At 53.5% G+C, this 15,519-nt stretch overlaps 1 protein-coding gene across 1 annotated transcript in view; it reads left to right on the forward strand.

Moving 5' to 3' along the window:
• Padi1 (peptidyl arginine deiminase 1) overlaps window positions 1-15,519 on the forward strand; it is a 33,873-nt gene that overhangs the window by 16,310 nt on the left and 2,044 nt on the right. The window contains exons 5-15 of the mRNA XM_034504102.2: window positions 463-577; window positions 667-792; window positions 1,696-1,868; window positions 1,953-2,056; window positions 2,923-3,046; window positions 3,356-3,463; window positions 5,040-5,191; window positions 10,058-10,202; window positions 11,004-11,097; window positions 11,777-11,856; window positions 13,383-13,508. Of these exons, the coding sequence (XP_034359993.1) occupies window positions 463-577; window positions 667-792; window positions 1,696-1,868; window positions 1,953-2,056; window positions 2,923-3,046; window positions 3,356-3,463; window positions 5,040-5,191; window positions 10,058-10,202; window positions 11,004-11,097; window positions 11,777-11,856; window positions 13,383-13,508 (1,347 nt within the window). The remainder of the gene's footprint in view (window positions 1-462; window positions 578-666; window positions 793-1,695; window positions 1,869-1,952; window positions 2,057-2,922; window positions 3,047-3,355; window positions 3,464-5,039; window positions 5,192-10,057; window positions 10,203-11,003; window positions 11,098-11,776; window positions 11,857-13,382; window positions 13,509-15,519) is intronic.

The following is a 15,519-nucleotide window of genomic DNA, read 5'->3' on the forward strand; positions in this document are numbered from 1 at the left end:
ATTCTTGCAAAATGGAGAAAAGGCACAGGGTATTGGGGACAGTGATGATCCCAGAGCGTCTTGATCCTCAGCCTGGAAGGATCTGCAAGACCCTGGTGAATGTTAGGCCCAGGAGAACCTGGAATGGAGAACCCTTCTTCATGGAGATCAGAGTGGGTCTTGGGTAGAGCCAAAGTGTGGCCATTTCTGTGTGTGGTGACATCACCCTGCTTCCCCGCTGTGAGCACTGGACACAGTCGCTTCTACGGTCCTGCAGGTGTTCACTACACAAGGATGGCTGTCTCCGGGTCTGAGCCTTGCTGAAAGCTCTGCTCCCTGTGCCCGTGGTCCCTCGTTAAATCTTTAAGCAAACCCAGGATATAAAAGTTTCTGGGCTAAGCACTAAGCCTACCCAGGCCATGTCTAGTCCCTTTCCCAGAATTCCCCAGGCTAGATTAACCCAAGCTTTCCTGTGTGCCACAGAAAACCTGGCGCTGGGGTTCCAGGGGCTCCGGGGCCATCCTGTTGGTAAACTGTGACAGAGATATCCACGGGTCCAGGGAGGACCTGCACGCCAGCCATTTGAGGTCACTGGAGGGTGAGTGACAGCAGGCATGGGAGGTGAGGAGGGAGGGGAAAAGGGGGTCTGGGTTGTGGGGGGCTTTGACTCAGACACCACTCCCCCAGACCTGCAGGACATGTCCCCAATGGTGCTGAGCTGTGGCGGCCCTGATGAGCTTTTTGAGAGCCACAAGCTGGTCTTGAAGGCGTCTTTGCCCGATTCCAGAAGACTGAAAGTCTTCTGTGCCCGGGGTGAGTGGCTGGGGCCTGTCACATCTGTCCTCCTTCCGTGCTCCCTGGGTCTGTCACCTTTCAGCAACTCACTGTGGCCTGCTTGGCTACTCCATCAGGGAACGGTAGAACAGCCAGGATGGGGCCCCAACTGTTCCTCCCATTGCACAGAGGGAGAAACTGAGGCCCAAACACAGTCACTGCCACACAGCCAAGTGAGGTAGAGGGAGAGTTCCAAGCCAGGTTTCTTAGGTACCAAGTTGCCCCTGCCCCCACTCCCATGTGACTTGTTGGCTCCTCAAGCCAACCAGTCTGCACTGAACTCTTGCTGTCTGGTGGCCCCACCCAAGCAGGGCAGTGAGGGGCGGGAACCTTAGAGGCTGGGATCCAGGTCCTGACTTCAAATCGTGGCTGAATTGCTGGAGTTTCCTAATCAGAGTCTGCAGCTTTAAGGGACTAGGGTGCAGCTCAGTGGTGGTATATTTAATCACCTCAAATAAAAACCCAACCTCATCAGAAGCCACACCCACTACCTTCTGACACCACCAATGAGGTTCATCTACTGTGCGGCACGCACGGTCCTTGCTTTTTTGTGGGTGTGTGATAGTCCACTTATGAATTACCTTATTTGGCTATTTTGTTTATAAGCCCTGTAGACAGACATTTGGGTCCCCATCACCTTTTGGGTCAGATGCTTTTCTCTATTTGTGTGTTATACACTTTACCTGAGGCTCAGAGAGGTTGAGTCATTGAGCCAAGGTCACACAGCTTCTGTATCATCGTACAGTTCAAAGGGAACTGACTGAAGCAGTGCTCCTCAGGGGTGCTTTGGGCCCAGATTCCAGTCACAGGTTTCCTGTCCTCCTGTCCTGTCCTGCCAGCCCCAACCCTGTCCCTACATTGGCCTGACCCTGTTCTCCTTAGGTGGGACCTCCCTCTCCAACTACAAACAGGTGCTAGGGCCCCGTCACAACTCCTATGAGGTGGAACGGCGTCCCGGCGAGAGGGACATCCAGTTCTACGTGGAAGGACTCACCTTCCCCGACGCCAATTTCTCAGGGCTGCTCTCTCTCAGCGTCAGCCTGGTGGACACACGGGTAAGTTCAATATGAGGGATGTGTCAAGGGAGAGGTGAGGGGCACCCGGGAACCCACAAAACCACTGAGCTCTCCTCGCCCCAGCCCCTCTCCGAGGTGTCAGTCTTCACGGACAGCGTGACCTTCCGAGTGGCACCCTGGATCATGACCCCCAACACCCAGCCGCCCCTGGAGCTGTATGTGTGCAGGTGAGCCCCAAGGCCCAGCAGTAAGTGAGCAATCCCGCCTCAGTGTTGACCAGCCTCATTCAGGGATGCTGTCACGCAGCCCCGAGCCACGACAGGACCGCAGTGGAGGTCAGGCCACGGCCACCAGCACCAGCTCAAGTCTGACGGCTCCCTGCCTGGTACAGTCTGGGTAGTGGGGCCAGGTGTGATTGTGCAGGCCTGCATGCAATCCTTCATTTGAGAGATAGGGGAGGAAGATTGGGAGCTCAAGTCTAGCCTCTGCTACCTGAGACCCTGGGTGTTGAGGCTGAGCCTTGCATTTGTGCTAGGGACTGTAGGAACATGACCTCACCATCCTTGGGTCACGTCTGCATCTTCTGAGGACTTAGGGACCCAGCCACAGGGCCACTGTGAGTCTGTCCCATTCTGGCTGTCCTGGGCCTTCTACTGTAGCCTAGTATCTGGTGGCCTCTGCTGGTCAACCCTTGAGATATCACAGGTAGAAAAGGAAGACAGGCCCACTGAGCTAGACGCAAATTTGAGCAAGGTGTGGCCAAGCAGGAACATCCCAGCCTCCTGTCTGCTCAGAGTCTTCACCATCACTCTGCTCTGAGAAGACCAGGCTAGCCCACTTACTGACATTCCATCAGTGACATTAACCCTGAGTCACCTCCATAGCCACCCCGGACTGCCTGGGTTGGTTCAGGCACCACAGCCTGCCTTTTCCATGTTCATGCACTGGTCATCTGATGTGATCTAAGGACATGACCCCTCCCCACCCCCAAGTCTTCCAGCCTTTCCAAGGTAGAGATAGATCTGAAGCTCTTCAGGGACACAATCCTGGCACAGCTGGATTCAGGTACCAGCCGTGGTCACTGTCCTTGCAGCGTCACAGATATTCATGGCCGCAATGACAAGTTCCTGGAGGACATGTCCCACCTGGCCATGAAGGCCAACTGCAAACTTGTAGTCTGTCCCCGGGTGGAAAATCACAATGATCGCTGGATCCAGGTGGGTACAAGGCTGACCCAGAGAAGAACGGTGAGTGGGAGAGGGAGGACTGGGGTACAGGAGCTCAGTTACGCCTGGGGACATGGGCCTGCCTGGCTGGAGCCAGAGCAACCTGGCACAGAACTTGGAGCCAAATCTCCCCTGCCTCCTCCCGATGCCCTGACTCTGGGATGGGTCTCCTGGATGGAGCCCTGGAGGCCTCCCCTTTCCCCTGTGTCCTCCCCAGGTCATGGGTAATGTCCTTGTCTGGGGTCATCTTTCCTGAAACCCCCTGAGGAGACCTGCTGTAGATTTTTCTTCCTCACACAGGATGAATTGGAGTTTGGCTACATTGACTCCCCTCACAAATCCTTTCCTGTGGTCTTTGATTCCCCCCGAAACAGAGGCTTGAGAGAATTTGCCTTTAAGAAGATCCTGGTGTGTGGCCAAGTACACAGGGATGGGGTGGGGGAGTTGGGGGGCAGGCCTTTAGTGACTCCTCTCCTGGGAACTCTGGTGGAACTTTAGGGTCCACAGACTGGTGTGGACGGTGACAGCAACCAGGGGAGTGGGTAGAAGGGCCATCTGAGAATGCAAATCACATGCATATCACATGCAAATTGCATGCAAATAGACACCACTCCCACTACAGCTGCATTCTGGGAGAGGCAGAACAGTAATGTTCTTGGTCAGGGGCTTATTCTCAGTGGTGGGGAGTCAACAGAAATGTCAGCCCTGACTTTGAGGAGCAGTGTACCCTTGTGAGCATGCCATGCTAGGGACTGCGCTACTTCCTGTTTCTGGATGGCAGCAGTTGGTACAGCTCACACTACCCTCCAGTTTTCAGGACCAAGGACACCGAGGGCTGGGGAGGTTAAACAGCTTGCCCAAGTCAGGAGGGCAGTGGGGCACCCGTGCACGCATCCTAACTGGTGCCTTCCGGCCCCTGCCTGGCACTTTCTCCGGAGGTGGCCTAGTCTTTGTTGGTTTGTGGGCCCCAAGTCTCTGGCAGAGTGAGCATCTGTGGGGACTAGAGGGCCTGGCTTTTGGCATTGTGATCCCTCCGCTTCTGCTCCCTTTGAGTTCACGGTGCTTCTTTCTTCTTGGCTCACTCTGAAGGCTTCTGAAGGTCTTCTTTTCCTGATGGGTGTGTCAGGAGTCCTGAGCGGCTGCTCATGGGTTTTAATGTGTGGTGTAGTTCTCTCTCTCTCTTTCTCTCTCTCTCTCTCTCTCTCTCTCTCTCTCTCTCTCTCTCTCTCTCTGCGTGTGTGTGTGTCTGTGTGTGTGTGTCTGTGTGTCTGTGTCTGTGTCTGTGTGTCTGTGCGTGCCCACATGCCTGTGTGTGTGTGTGTGTGTCTGTGTCTGTGTCTGTGTGTCTGTGCGCGCGCCCACATGCCTGTGTGTGTGTGTGTGTGTGTCTGTGTGTGTCTGTGTGTGTGTGTGTGTACACGCATACACACATGTGAAGACCAGAGGTCATTCTTGGATGCCACGCCTCAATAGCCATCCATTTTATATTCGTGAGACAGTGTCTCTTATTGGCCTGGGACTTGCCACTTAGGCTAGGCTAGCTGACCGTAAGTCCCAGAGTCCCACACACGCCTACCCCACCTCCCAGTACCCCAGGCTTTTCTGTGGGTTCTGGGGATTGGACTCAGCTCCTCACACTTGCGTGGCAGGTGCTTGTTTTACCTCCGGAGCCATCTTCCTAGCGTTTACGTGCTTCCTTCTTCCTGCCTTTCCTTGCTAAGGTCTGTCTTCCATGACTATCCATCCATCCATGAGTTCCTTAGACATACACTGTTTGATGAAGGGCCGGGTGACTCTGCTCTCCTCTGGACAGCACCTTGATCTTGAGCTGTTCAGAGTGGAGAACGGGGCTTGGTAGGTTTGGATAGAAACAGGCTTTCAGCAGAGAGCCAGGGAGCAGGGATCTAGTATCTTCCCCTCCGCTAGGCATGGCTCCTTCCTCCCTGACCCTCTTGTCTGGGGGGCTCTGGTGGTGCCTCTCTAGGGTCCTGACTTTGGATACGTGACCCGGGAGATCGAGTTCGCAGGTGCCTCTGGCCTGGATTCCTTCGGCAACCTGGATGTGAGCCCGCCGGTGAGGGTGGGCAACAAGGAGTACCCCCTCGGCAGAATCCTCATCGGTGGCAGCTTCCCCAAGTGAGTGTCTCGGAAAGATGCCGGGTGTGGGAGGATTCAGTAAACTCAGCTGTGTGGCTCTCTGGACCAGGAGGTGCTCTCCAGAGCCCACGGAATGACTGTCACAGAGTCCAGACTCAGAGACGGTCCTCAGCCCGTGGGAATGACTGTCTAGACTAGGAGATGCTCTCCAGTCCATGGGAATGACTCCCAAAGATAATAAGGTCTCAGGGTCAAATTAGTGGCCCAGAGTCTGATAAGCGTAATCGCCACGTTAAACCAGCACGTCAGAGGCTGGGGTTGAGCTCCGTTGATAGAGTTTACCCAGCATGCATGAGTTCCCAATAAATCCATCAGATCTCCAGCTTGGAGTAAGAAATCCAAGAGAGGTGGCACAGACTGTGACCCCAGCACTTGGGTGGATGGAGCTAGGAAGAGCAGAAATTCAAGGCCATTTTCAGCTACCTCAAGAATTCAAACACCAGCCTGGGGTAATGAGAACCTATCTGAGGTCAGCCAAGGTGGGAGGTGACATGCCCTCTGCCACTGAAGCATGGACAGACATGAGGAAGCCAGTTGCTGTTGTCCTGTCTTGGAAGGGTCCGGAGGCAGAATAGGCAGCTGGAACTGAGCGAGTAGCCGGCTGGGTACCCTCATGGCAGAGCCTCTTAGCGGGCCCCAGTCTGGCCAGTTATGATGGAGCAGAGGTCAAGGTGCTCTATTTAAGGCTCAGTTAACATGTAGACAGATGCTGATGCCTGCTCACTACACTGAGTGGGTCCCTCCTGCCCCCAAGTAGCCAGAGGGGAGTGTGTGCCTTGAAACCCACAGGGGCACCATTCTACCACAGACCCTGGGTAACCTTTTCATCTGTAGAGCTTGGTATGGAGCCTGGGTGTGCCCCAACGTGTCCTCTGAGCTCCAGCTGGCCTCTGACAGTGGGAAGGTTGCATGGCCTAGGGTGGAAAGCCTGGGGCTGTAAAATCATACAAGGAAGGGTTTGCTGGTTCCAAGGGAGGCAGGAAGCTGGGTGCTGGGACCTGCTGCACTGGGCTGAGCGTGGCTGGAGACAGGTGACTCTGCTGGACACCATCTCAGATAGTGTGCTGGAGCTGGCCCTACCACAGCCTGGGCTCGCAGGCCTGGAGGTCTTCAGGGAGGGAGCTGTGAGTCTCTGGAATCTGATGCCCGTGAATGTGGGCTGTACCACTCAGCCAGTCCTCACCGTGGTGTCCAACAAATGGTCAGTGGTCAGTTTGTTCATTCACATTAAGGTCACACGCCAGGCACGGGTGAGAGTGTTGTGGCTGTGGAGCATGTTGGTACAAGCCTATAACCCCAGTACTCAAGAGGTTGAAACAGGAAGGTCACGAGTTCAAGGCTAGGCTTGGCTGCAATGAGGCGCGTGTCTCCAAAACCAAAAACCCAAACAAAACCTAAGTGAAAATTGCAAACTGAAAAGGGAAAGAACTGAGCAAAACAAACAAAAACAAACAAGCAGCATCCAGAAGAGGAAGTTCCTGCAATCAACTATCTCTTTTCTATCCCATGCCTCATTTTCTCCAGCTGTAAAATGGGCCCTCTCACTTGGGGCTGGCCGGATGGCCTAGTGGGCAAGATCCCTGCTTTGCAAGTGTGAAGGTCTGGGTTTGGGTCCTCAGCATAACAGCCTGTATCTGTAATCCCTGCACTGGTGGGAGGGGCAGAGACAAGAGGATCCCTGGGGCTCACAGGGCAGCCAACCTAGCTGGAACAGTAAGCCCAAGTTCAGTGAGAGACCCTGTCCCCCAAAATAAGGTGGGGAGATGAACACCTGATGTTGGCTTCTGGCTTCTGTGTGTGTTTGTTGGGGTGGAGGGTGGAGTGGGCATACATTTCCCAGTCAGGAGCACACAGTTGGGGTGGGGATGGAGTGGGCATACCTGTCCCAGTCAGGAGCTTTCCCCTCCCCCCTCAAGCTGCAGAGACTCGTACTGGACCCTTTGGGTTTATGTGAAAGACTCCAAGGGAGGCAGAGTCTCCAGGAGCCTTTTGGTTGTGGCCCACCGAGGAGCGGTACATCAGCCTCTGGACTGTTAAGAAGCAGGAATAAGACCCTTAGTGGACAGATGAGACCCTGGTGCTCAGAGAGGGACAGCTACCTGTTTAGAGCCACACAGGATTAGTGATACAGTCAGAATCCAGGTGTCCTCTGTGGGCCCCAGTGTAGAAGTTGGTAGTTGGCTTGCTGCCCTGAGGTAGGAGCTTGCCAGAGGGTTTAGAGTGATGGGAGGAGGCCAGTGGGCAGGGGCTGAAGCTGAGGGAGAAAGAAAGGAGGGACCCACAGGCACAAGGTGAGGGAGGGGACAGGGTGACCCTCAGATGGTAACTTTTATACTATGTGTGGATCCCAAGACAGTCTTTTTTGGTTGTTTGGTTTTTTTGAGACAGGGTTTCTCTGTGTAGCCCTGGCTGTCCTGGAACTCACTCTGTAGACCAGGCTGGCCTCAAACTCAGAAATCGGCCTGCCTTCTCCTCCCCAGTGCTGGGATTAAAGGCGTGCACCACGATTTAGGATAATCTCAAGGACTAAAAGCGGTATTAAGTGTAAGAGCCCAAGCCAAGCTCACAGTAGGTACCCAGCAAACTAGAGCCTGTCTTGGCTGCCTTGGGTTCTCCACTCAGGAGCTCAGACCACTGAACAATCCTGCCCCCTGGTGGTGTCTTTGGTTATGATGCCCAGATGAATCTGCTGTCTCCTGGGACCTGGACCATCCATCTCCTCTTTGCCTCAGCCTCCAGAAAGGAGGGTGGGAGAGGGTTCCAAGGAGGAGCGTGGCTCTGCACATGCTGAATTGTTTCTCACTGTTTTGAAAGACAGCCTTCAAACCAGCTCACGCTATATTAAATCAGCGGACACAAGAACGTGGCTCCTGCCTTCTACCCACAATTCCAAGCGGACTCTTCATTTGCACTCCCCCCCCCCACCCCCCAGCTTGTGTGTGCCAAGCTCCAGTCACTTTAAACTATGGACTTTTGGGTTTTTGGGGTTTTTTGGGTTTTTTTGGGGGGGTTGTTTTTTTTGGTGTTTTTTTGTTTTTTTGTTTTGTTTTGTTTTGTTTTGTTTTTTAGTATTTTGAGGCAGAGTCTCATGTAGCCCTAGCTGATGTCAAACTCAAAATACAGCCAAGGATCCCCCTGCCTCTACCGTGGCCTCTGCCTCTCAGATGCTACAATGACAGTTGTTTGCCACCACACCCTGTCTATGCAGTACCAGGGATCGAACCCAGGACCTCATGCATGATTGGCAAGCACCGCACTAGCTGAGATGCCTCTGAAGCCTCTAGACGGGGAACTATCTGTAACATGGTCGCTCCACCATTCTTTTGGGTTTGCATCATTCACCAGTGTTTCTGAGGCAGATATTATATGAGGGGGTAAGGACTTCAGTAGACAACAGCTTAGACCCCTAGGCCCTGGCCCTGGGAGGATGTGCACCTCAATAGAGGGTGAGACCCAGGCAAAAACTATCCCAGGTGGTAACCAGTGCCACAGAGAAAAATGAAGCTATAAAGGAAGTTGGGACACAGCTTCCATTTGTCCAAACCTCAGAGAAAGATGACAAGATTTGAGTTACCCCCAGGAGAGGCAAGAGGAAAACCATGGGGAGAGGTTTGTGACTCTAATTGGAGGGCAGAGTAGGTGCCAAGGTCCCGGGGCAGGAATGTGTCTAGTAAGTTCAAGAAACAGCAGGAGACCAGAATGAGTAGAGCGGAGAGGGTCAGGCCAGAGTGGGGTCAGGTAGACAGTGCGCTGGCCATGGGGAAGTCAGGAGGAGCTAGGCAGAGGCCAGGCAGTTTCTGGAAGTGAGTGAGGCCATCTGGAAAAGGGAGGTTTGGAAGCCTCCCTTCCCTCTGGGTGGATCATAAGGAATGAAGCTTTCAGTGGGCATCAAGGTGAGGGACAGGCCACTGGCCACCCAGAGAGGAAGGCTCCCATTGGCTGCCAGGCAGAGCCTCCCCACAGGAAGCAGGTCTGAGAGCTTGTGGGTGGTGTGGCCATCAGGGGGACAGTCTGTTGGGAGCAGGATCTTTTTATTTATATAAAATAACCCTTCGAGTGGGTCCACTTTCCAAAGGGGAAACCAAGGCTGAGAGAGCCAAGAAGACAGCCTGGGCCACACAGCTGAGAAAGGTTAGGGTCGAGGCTTAAGGGTTTCAAGGCCAGCGATTTGAAGTCCAAGTCTGGGGATATAGCTCAGTTAGTAACATGCCTGAACCCCCAGCACTGTGTTAACCAGTTTTAATCCCAGCACTTGGGAGCTAGAAGCAAGTGTTCAAAGCCACCCTCAGCTACATGGGGAGGTCCAATCAGGGGTTCCTACTGTGTCCTCCTGGGTAAAAGGGGGTTAGGAAATGCTAGATCTCCTCTCAGGAGCTTCTAGGGGTTGGGCAGTGGGGAACCCCAAATGTCCCAGGCAGTGTGTGACTCTAACATTCTGAAATGATTAAGATTGGTCTTTTACTCCTACAGCTATGGTTGGCTGGGCTCAGAAGGCCTTACTCAAACAAGTCCACCCTGTTGCCAAACCTGACCCCTGACCCTGGCCAGGCTTGCATTTGCCATGCCCCACCTGTCCCCTGATTTGTGGTGCCCACCTCTCTTCTCTTGGGATGTCCTCTCACTCTCTGTTCCTCAGCTTTGGCTTCAAATCTCCGGGCCTAGGATGGTGGTCTGTGGCCCTGACCTTTCTCAGCACTGTGGCCAAGATGGTGTCACCTTGGCTCAGTGTGGCCAAGACTGCCGTCATCTTAGCTCTCTAAGCCTCAGTTTCCCCTCTGGTAAAGAGGACCCACTCAGAAGGTGTTGAGAACACAAGGAATCTGACTGAGTGTCTCTTCCCACCAGGTCCAGCGGGCGGCGGATGGCCAAGGTGGTACGTGACTTCCTGCAGGCCCAGCAGGTGCAGGCTCCTGTGGAACTCTACTCCGATTGGCTTTCTGTGGGCCACGTGGATGAGTTTCTGAGCTTCGTGCCCACCTCTGACCAAAAGGTATGACTCCTGCTTCACTACCCCCACAGACTTCCAATTGAGTCACCTGTGCCCCATCTGGCCTAATGGGGTGGCTCAGGACAGGAGACTGCCACCAGCTCAGTCTTATGGGGCTAGCATGTGTGGGGCTTAGGTCCTGTTAATCAGGGAGTGCTTCCTGGAGGAGTCAAATGCCTGTGTGCTTCCTGCTGGTCTTTTCAGACCCAGACCACTCCAGGAGTCAGGCAAGAGTTGGAAAAATGACTCAAGCACTATCTGCCAGACTCTCACACACATTTAGCCATGTAACCCTCTAACAGGCCTTTTTATTGACTCCATTTTACAGGTAAGAAAACTGAGGCTCAGAAGGGTTCTGCCCTCACTCAGGTTCATAAAATTTTAGGCTGGCTGGGGAGGATTGTAAACAGATATGAGCTCTGGTTTCTACACTGACCAAGAGTCCCACCGTCTTGTAGAGAGTGCTTAGGAAGAAAGTGGCCCTCGGACATCATGGACATAAGTAACCATGGTGACCGGGCGGTGATTCTGGCCCAGCGTGGTGAGAGCTCTGATAGGGGAAGAACAGTGACTAGATGGAGCAAGGACACCCCTGGATTAGGTGGGAGGCAAAGTGAGCAGGGTTCCCAGTAGGGAGACCAGTGTGGGGAAAGGTCAGCAGGTGGTGACCATGGGAGTGGTGGGTGGGGTGAACAGGGTCTGGAGAACAGAGTCCAGCGAACATCAGGCTCCTGAACTGTCCTTGGAGGTCTCTGGCTTCTAATGGATCCATGCTTTGAACCATTTGTCCCCCCTGTGTGGCAGGGCTTCCGGCTACTCCTGGCCAGCCCTAGTGCCTGCCTCCAGCTGTTCCAGGAAAAGAAGAAGGAGGGCTATGGGGAGGCCCAGCAGTTTGATGGTGAGTGCCTGAGGTTGTGTCACCTGTCACCTCACGGGGACCCTGTCCTTCCTTCACCATCCTTGGGCATACTCCTACTGCTGCCCTGGGGCAAGGAGGGGAATGAAGGAGCCAGAATGTCTCCCCGGATCCTCTGATGCAAGTGTAGTTCCTAGGCTGGACTTTGGGAATGATGCATGGGTCCCACCTGGGTTCAAGTGGGCTCAACCCTAGCTAGAGGTGGGGTCAACCGACGGTGTGCTCTTGCCTCTTAGGACCTCGGTTCCCCCCCTTCATTGAAAATGATAAACACCCCCCCCCCCGGATCCTAGGATGATTTTAAAGATCAAGGAATTAAGCTGGCTTTCCACAGGTGTAGGAGGTCAGGATTGGGAGCTGTGAGGAGCCCTGGGGCCTTTCCCCACCATTTCTGAGTCTTCACCAGGTCTTTGCTGCAGCTGGAAGCAGCCCCTCAGTGCCTGGCTTTTCTCTTTCCCCAACCTACTCCTGTCAGAGTGGCTGGCCTGCACTGTGACTTTTTCAGGCTTGGGGGTCTCCAGGAAATGTCCCTGAGCCATGCACAGTCTGTCTGTGTCCCTGAACACACAGTCTGTCTGTGTCCCTGAACACACAGTCTGTCTGTGCCCCTGAACACACAGTCTGTCTGTGCCCCTGAACTCACCCAGTCTGTCCTTCACAGGCCTCAAGCATAAGGCAAAGAGAAGCATCAATGACATCTTAGCTGACAGGCACCTCAGGAGGGACAGTGCGCATGTGCAGGTGAGGCAGGACAGAGGCTGGGTGGTGGCAATGTCCAGCCTGTGTGGCCTGACCTGCAGATTTCTGAGGGTGTGGGAATGAGCCTAGTCCTCAGAGACTGGTGGACTTGGGGACAGGCTGACCACCCTCAGGCCATAGCAGGTACCTGGGGTTGCCTAGCACTGTGGGTGCAGGTCATTTCCACAGAAGTGAGACCAAGCCCTCACTCCGGAAGTGCAAATGTGAGAGGCAGTGGCACGGGGTTCTGAGGGACCCTGTGCAGAGACCCAGTGGCACAGGTCTGGGAAGGGATATGGCTGACCAAAGATGCTGCCTGCCGTGTCTGATGCTGGGCCCAGTGAAGGGAGGAGTTCCCTTGGCCCTTTTGCACCAAGCCAGGGACTTTATCTAGATGGTTGGGACAGTATGTTAAAATGACAGGGGCTGGACTGGAGAGATGGCTCAGTGGTTAAGAGCACTGGCTGCACCGGGTGGTGGTGGCGCACGCCTTTAATCCCAGCACTTGGGAGGCAGAGACAGGCGGATTTCTGAGTTCGAGGCCAGCCTGGTCTACAGAGTGAGTTCCAGGACAGCCAGGGCTACACAGAGAAACCCTGTCTCGAAAAAACAAAACAAAACAAAACAAAACAAAACAAAACAAAACAAAAAAAACCGAAAAAACAACAAAACAAAGAGCACTGGCTGGTCTTCTAGAGGTCCTCAGTTCAATTCCCAGCAACCACATGGTGGCTCACAACCATCTGTAATGGGATCTGATGCCCTCTCCTGGTGTGTCTGAAGATAACTACAGTGTACTCATACATACAATAAATAAATAAATCTTTTTTAAAAAATTAAAATGACAGGGGCTCCTCAAAGTGGCTCAGCAGGTAGAGGCTCCTGCTGCCAAGCCTGGTGAGTGAAGTTTGATTCCAGGAATCCACATATACCTGTAGACACATGCAGGAATCCCATATACCTATAGACACATCCATATATATACCTATAGACACATCCACATATACCTATAGACACATCCATATATACCTATAGACACATGCACGTTTGCATGCACACACCACAATTTAAAAATGTAACCGAAGGCTAAAGAGTAGAGTTAGCAGTTAACAGCACTGGCTGCTCCTCCAGAAGACTGAGGTTCAGTTCCCAGCACCGACATCACTGCCATCTGTAACTTCAGTTCCAAGATAGTTGGCGCCCTCTTTTGGCCTCCGTTGGCACCAGGCAGGCACACAGCACACAAGCAGGCACCCAGGCAGGCAAAACACCCATACATGTAAAAATAAAAAAATAATTTTTAAAAATTGTAACCAAGTGACAGGGTCATTCAGAACCACACTTCAACTTTTCCGAGCTCTGTGCGGTTAGGCGAGCTGCCTTGAGACTCAGTTTCCCCAATTCGGGCATCATCTGCGCACAAAGCCACTGAAAGGCTGAGAGGCGCCCACAGGACTCAGGGCTGCAGGCAGGCAGGCACAGCGCACTGAGACGCCTCTGGATTGACCCGTGGTTTCCCCCTTCCGCAGGAATGCATTGACTGGAACCGCGAGGTGCTAAAGCGGGAGCTGGGCCTCTCCGAGAGCGACATCGTGGACATTCCTCAGCTCTTCTTCCTGAAGGGAGCCTACGCAGAAGCCTTCTTTCCTGACATGGTGAGGGTCCCTGGCGTGTGGGTACGAGGACCGAGGACCGCAGATACAGAGGCAGCGGGGTCACAGTTCCTAAGCGGGGCGTTTGTGTATCCTGGGCGTCTCCGATGGCCGATGGCCGCAGTGAGCTGGTGTCTTTGGCACCCAGTGGGCAGCAGCTGGGAGGGGTGTAGACACCCCACAGTGGGGAGGCCAGCCCCACCCAAAGCAGCTTTCATTTTCTAAATGGAAAGGTAGACATGGATGTTTCTGCCTTCTGTCCGGAAGCTCACTGGCTTGTTTAGTTCTTACACTTGTGCCTCCCTCAAGGGGCTTCTGTGTAGGGCTTCCAGGCAGGCAGAACACACAGTAACCATTAGGCAGCTGACAGGCCGTGGAGGCCAAGAGCCCTCAGTTGGGTGGGGTCTGAGTGATGTTATCAAAGCAGCCAGCCCCATTTCCTGCTGGGAAAGGATTTGTGGTGAGAATCTCAAAGAAAAGTGGGCTCTGGAGTGGGAAGTGACCGTCCCTTTTCTATTGTGCCTTTTACTTGGGCACTTCTCTTGGGACAAGACCAGAGTAATACCAAGTTAGGAGAGGGGTGTTCAGACTGGAGTGAGGGGGTACCTAGGTTCTTGGCTGTCCCTGAAATCCAGCCTCCAGGCTGGCAAGACACTGTTCCTCAGAAACAGGAGTTTTTCCCCTGTGCCTCTTGAGGCTGGGCACCGCAAGGTGTTTAACTGCATCTCTGGCCTCCTGTCACAACCAAGAGTGCCAGGGGGGTGAAATCCTTCCTTGTTGCTCAGCACTGCTTGAAGCTGTGCCCTCTGCTCTAGCTTTCCCTGCTGGGGTGAGCTCTCTGGCAGTCTGTAGTGTAACACAACGTTCTCTAAGCCATGGGGATGACATGTGACTTTCAGGTAACAACTGGAAACAGGAAGTAATCTTAACCTACATAGCCACATGTGCTAATAGCTGCTTGCGTCTGGACACTGAAGGACCTTTGGGCATGGCTGAGATTAAAGCCCATGATGTCGGGCTGTGACTCCCCCACCCCCAGCCCCACCCCCAGACAAGGTCACTCTGTGTAACAGCAACTCACTTTGTAGACCAGGCTGGCCTTGAACTCTTAACTCTGGGAGCAGAGTCCTAACTGTGGCAATAAGCATGGCTTCTTATTCCTCTCCCTGCCCTTGGACTCCCTGCAAATCCACCCCCCTCCCCAGCAGTGTATACTCCAGCCTATGGAGTGGGCAGCAAACTTATGTGACCTTGGTAATGTTACTTTAACTTGTCTGAACCACAACCTCAGAGTGGGGGTGGGCTGTGAGATTTAGGGACGATGTTTCTGGAGTACACGGATTCTCAGTAAGGGTTGAAGACTAGCAGGACCATTCCAAACAGTCAGGCAAACTGTGAGTGAAAGAAAACGCGCGCACACACACACACACACTCACAGAGGGGAGGATATGACTGCTCTTAGATATGGTGGAGATAAAGAAGGGGTTTTTTGCTTTGGACATCTGGGAGAGGAGTGAGCTGAGTCACGTGAGAAGAAGGAGGAGGGGGGAGGGGAGAGGCAGAAAAATAAAGAGTAGACGAAAAAGGGGGCTGGGTAACCAAAATGGCTGGATTATTAAGGGAAGGGCAGCCTAGCCCCTGGGCTGAAGGGTTCAGGGTAGGGGGTGGGGTATGCCAGCCAGGAGGACCCTGTAACAGGTAGGGACTAAGGGATGCTGAGAGAACCTGGCGGCTAGACCGGCTTTGATAGGTTAAATAGGCACCTCAGTTGACCATTTGTCCCGAGTTTGAGACCTAACAGTGAGGGTATTTAGCCTACTTAATCTCTAGTTGTAACAAACTTGTTACAATGTAACAAGAGATGGAAGAAAGTACAGGAAGGAGTCTGACCAAGCCCTGGGTGGTAAGTCAGGAACGGCTCTACCACTGAGCTACACACCCAGCAAGCCCTCCCCACCTCTTACATTTTTTTTTAAGATACGTTTTATTTATGTAGCTCAGGCTGGCCTCAGAC

Source organism: Arvicanthis niloticus, chromosome 5 (assembly GCF_011762505.2).
Source record: "Arvicanthis niloticus isolate mArvNil1 chromosome 5, mArvNil1.pat.X, whole genome shotgun sequence".
In the NCBI taxonomy this organism is placed as follows: Eukaryota; Metazoa; Chordata; class Mammalia; order Rodentia; family Muridae; genus Arvicanthis; species Arvicanthis niloticus.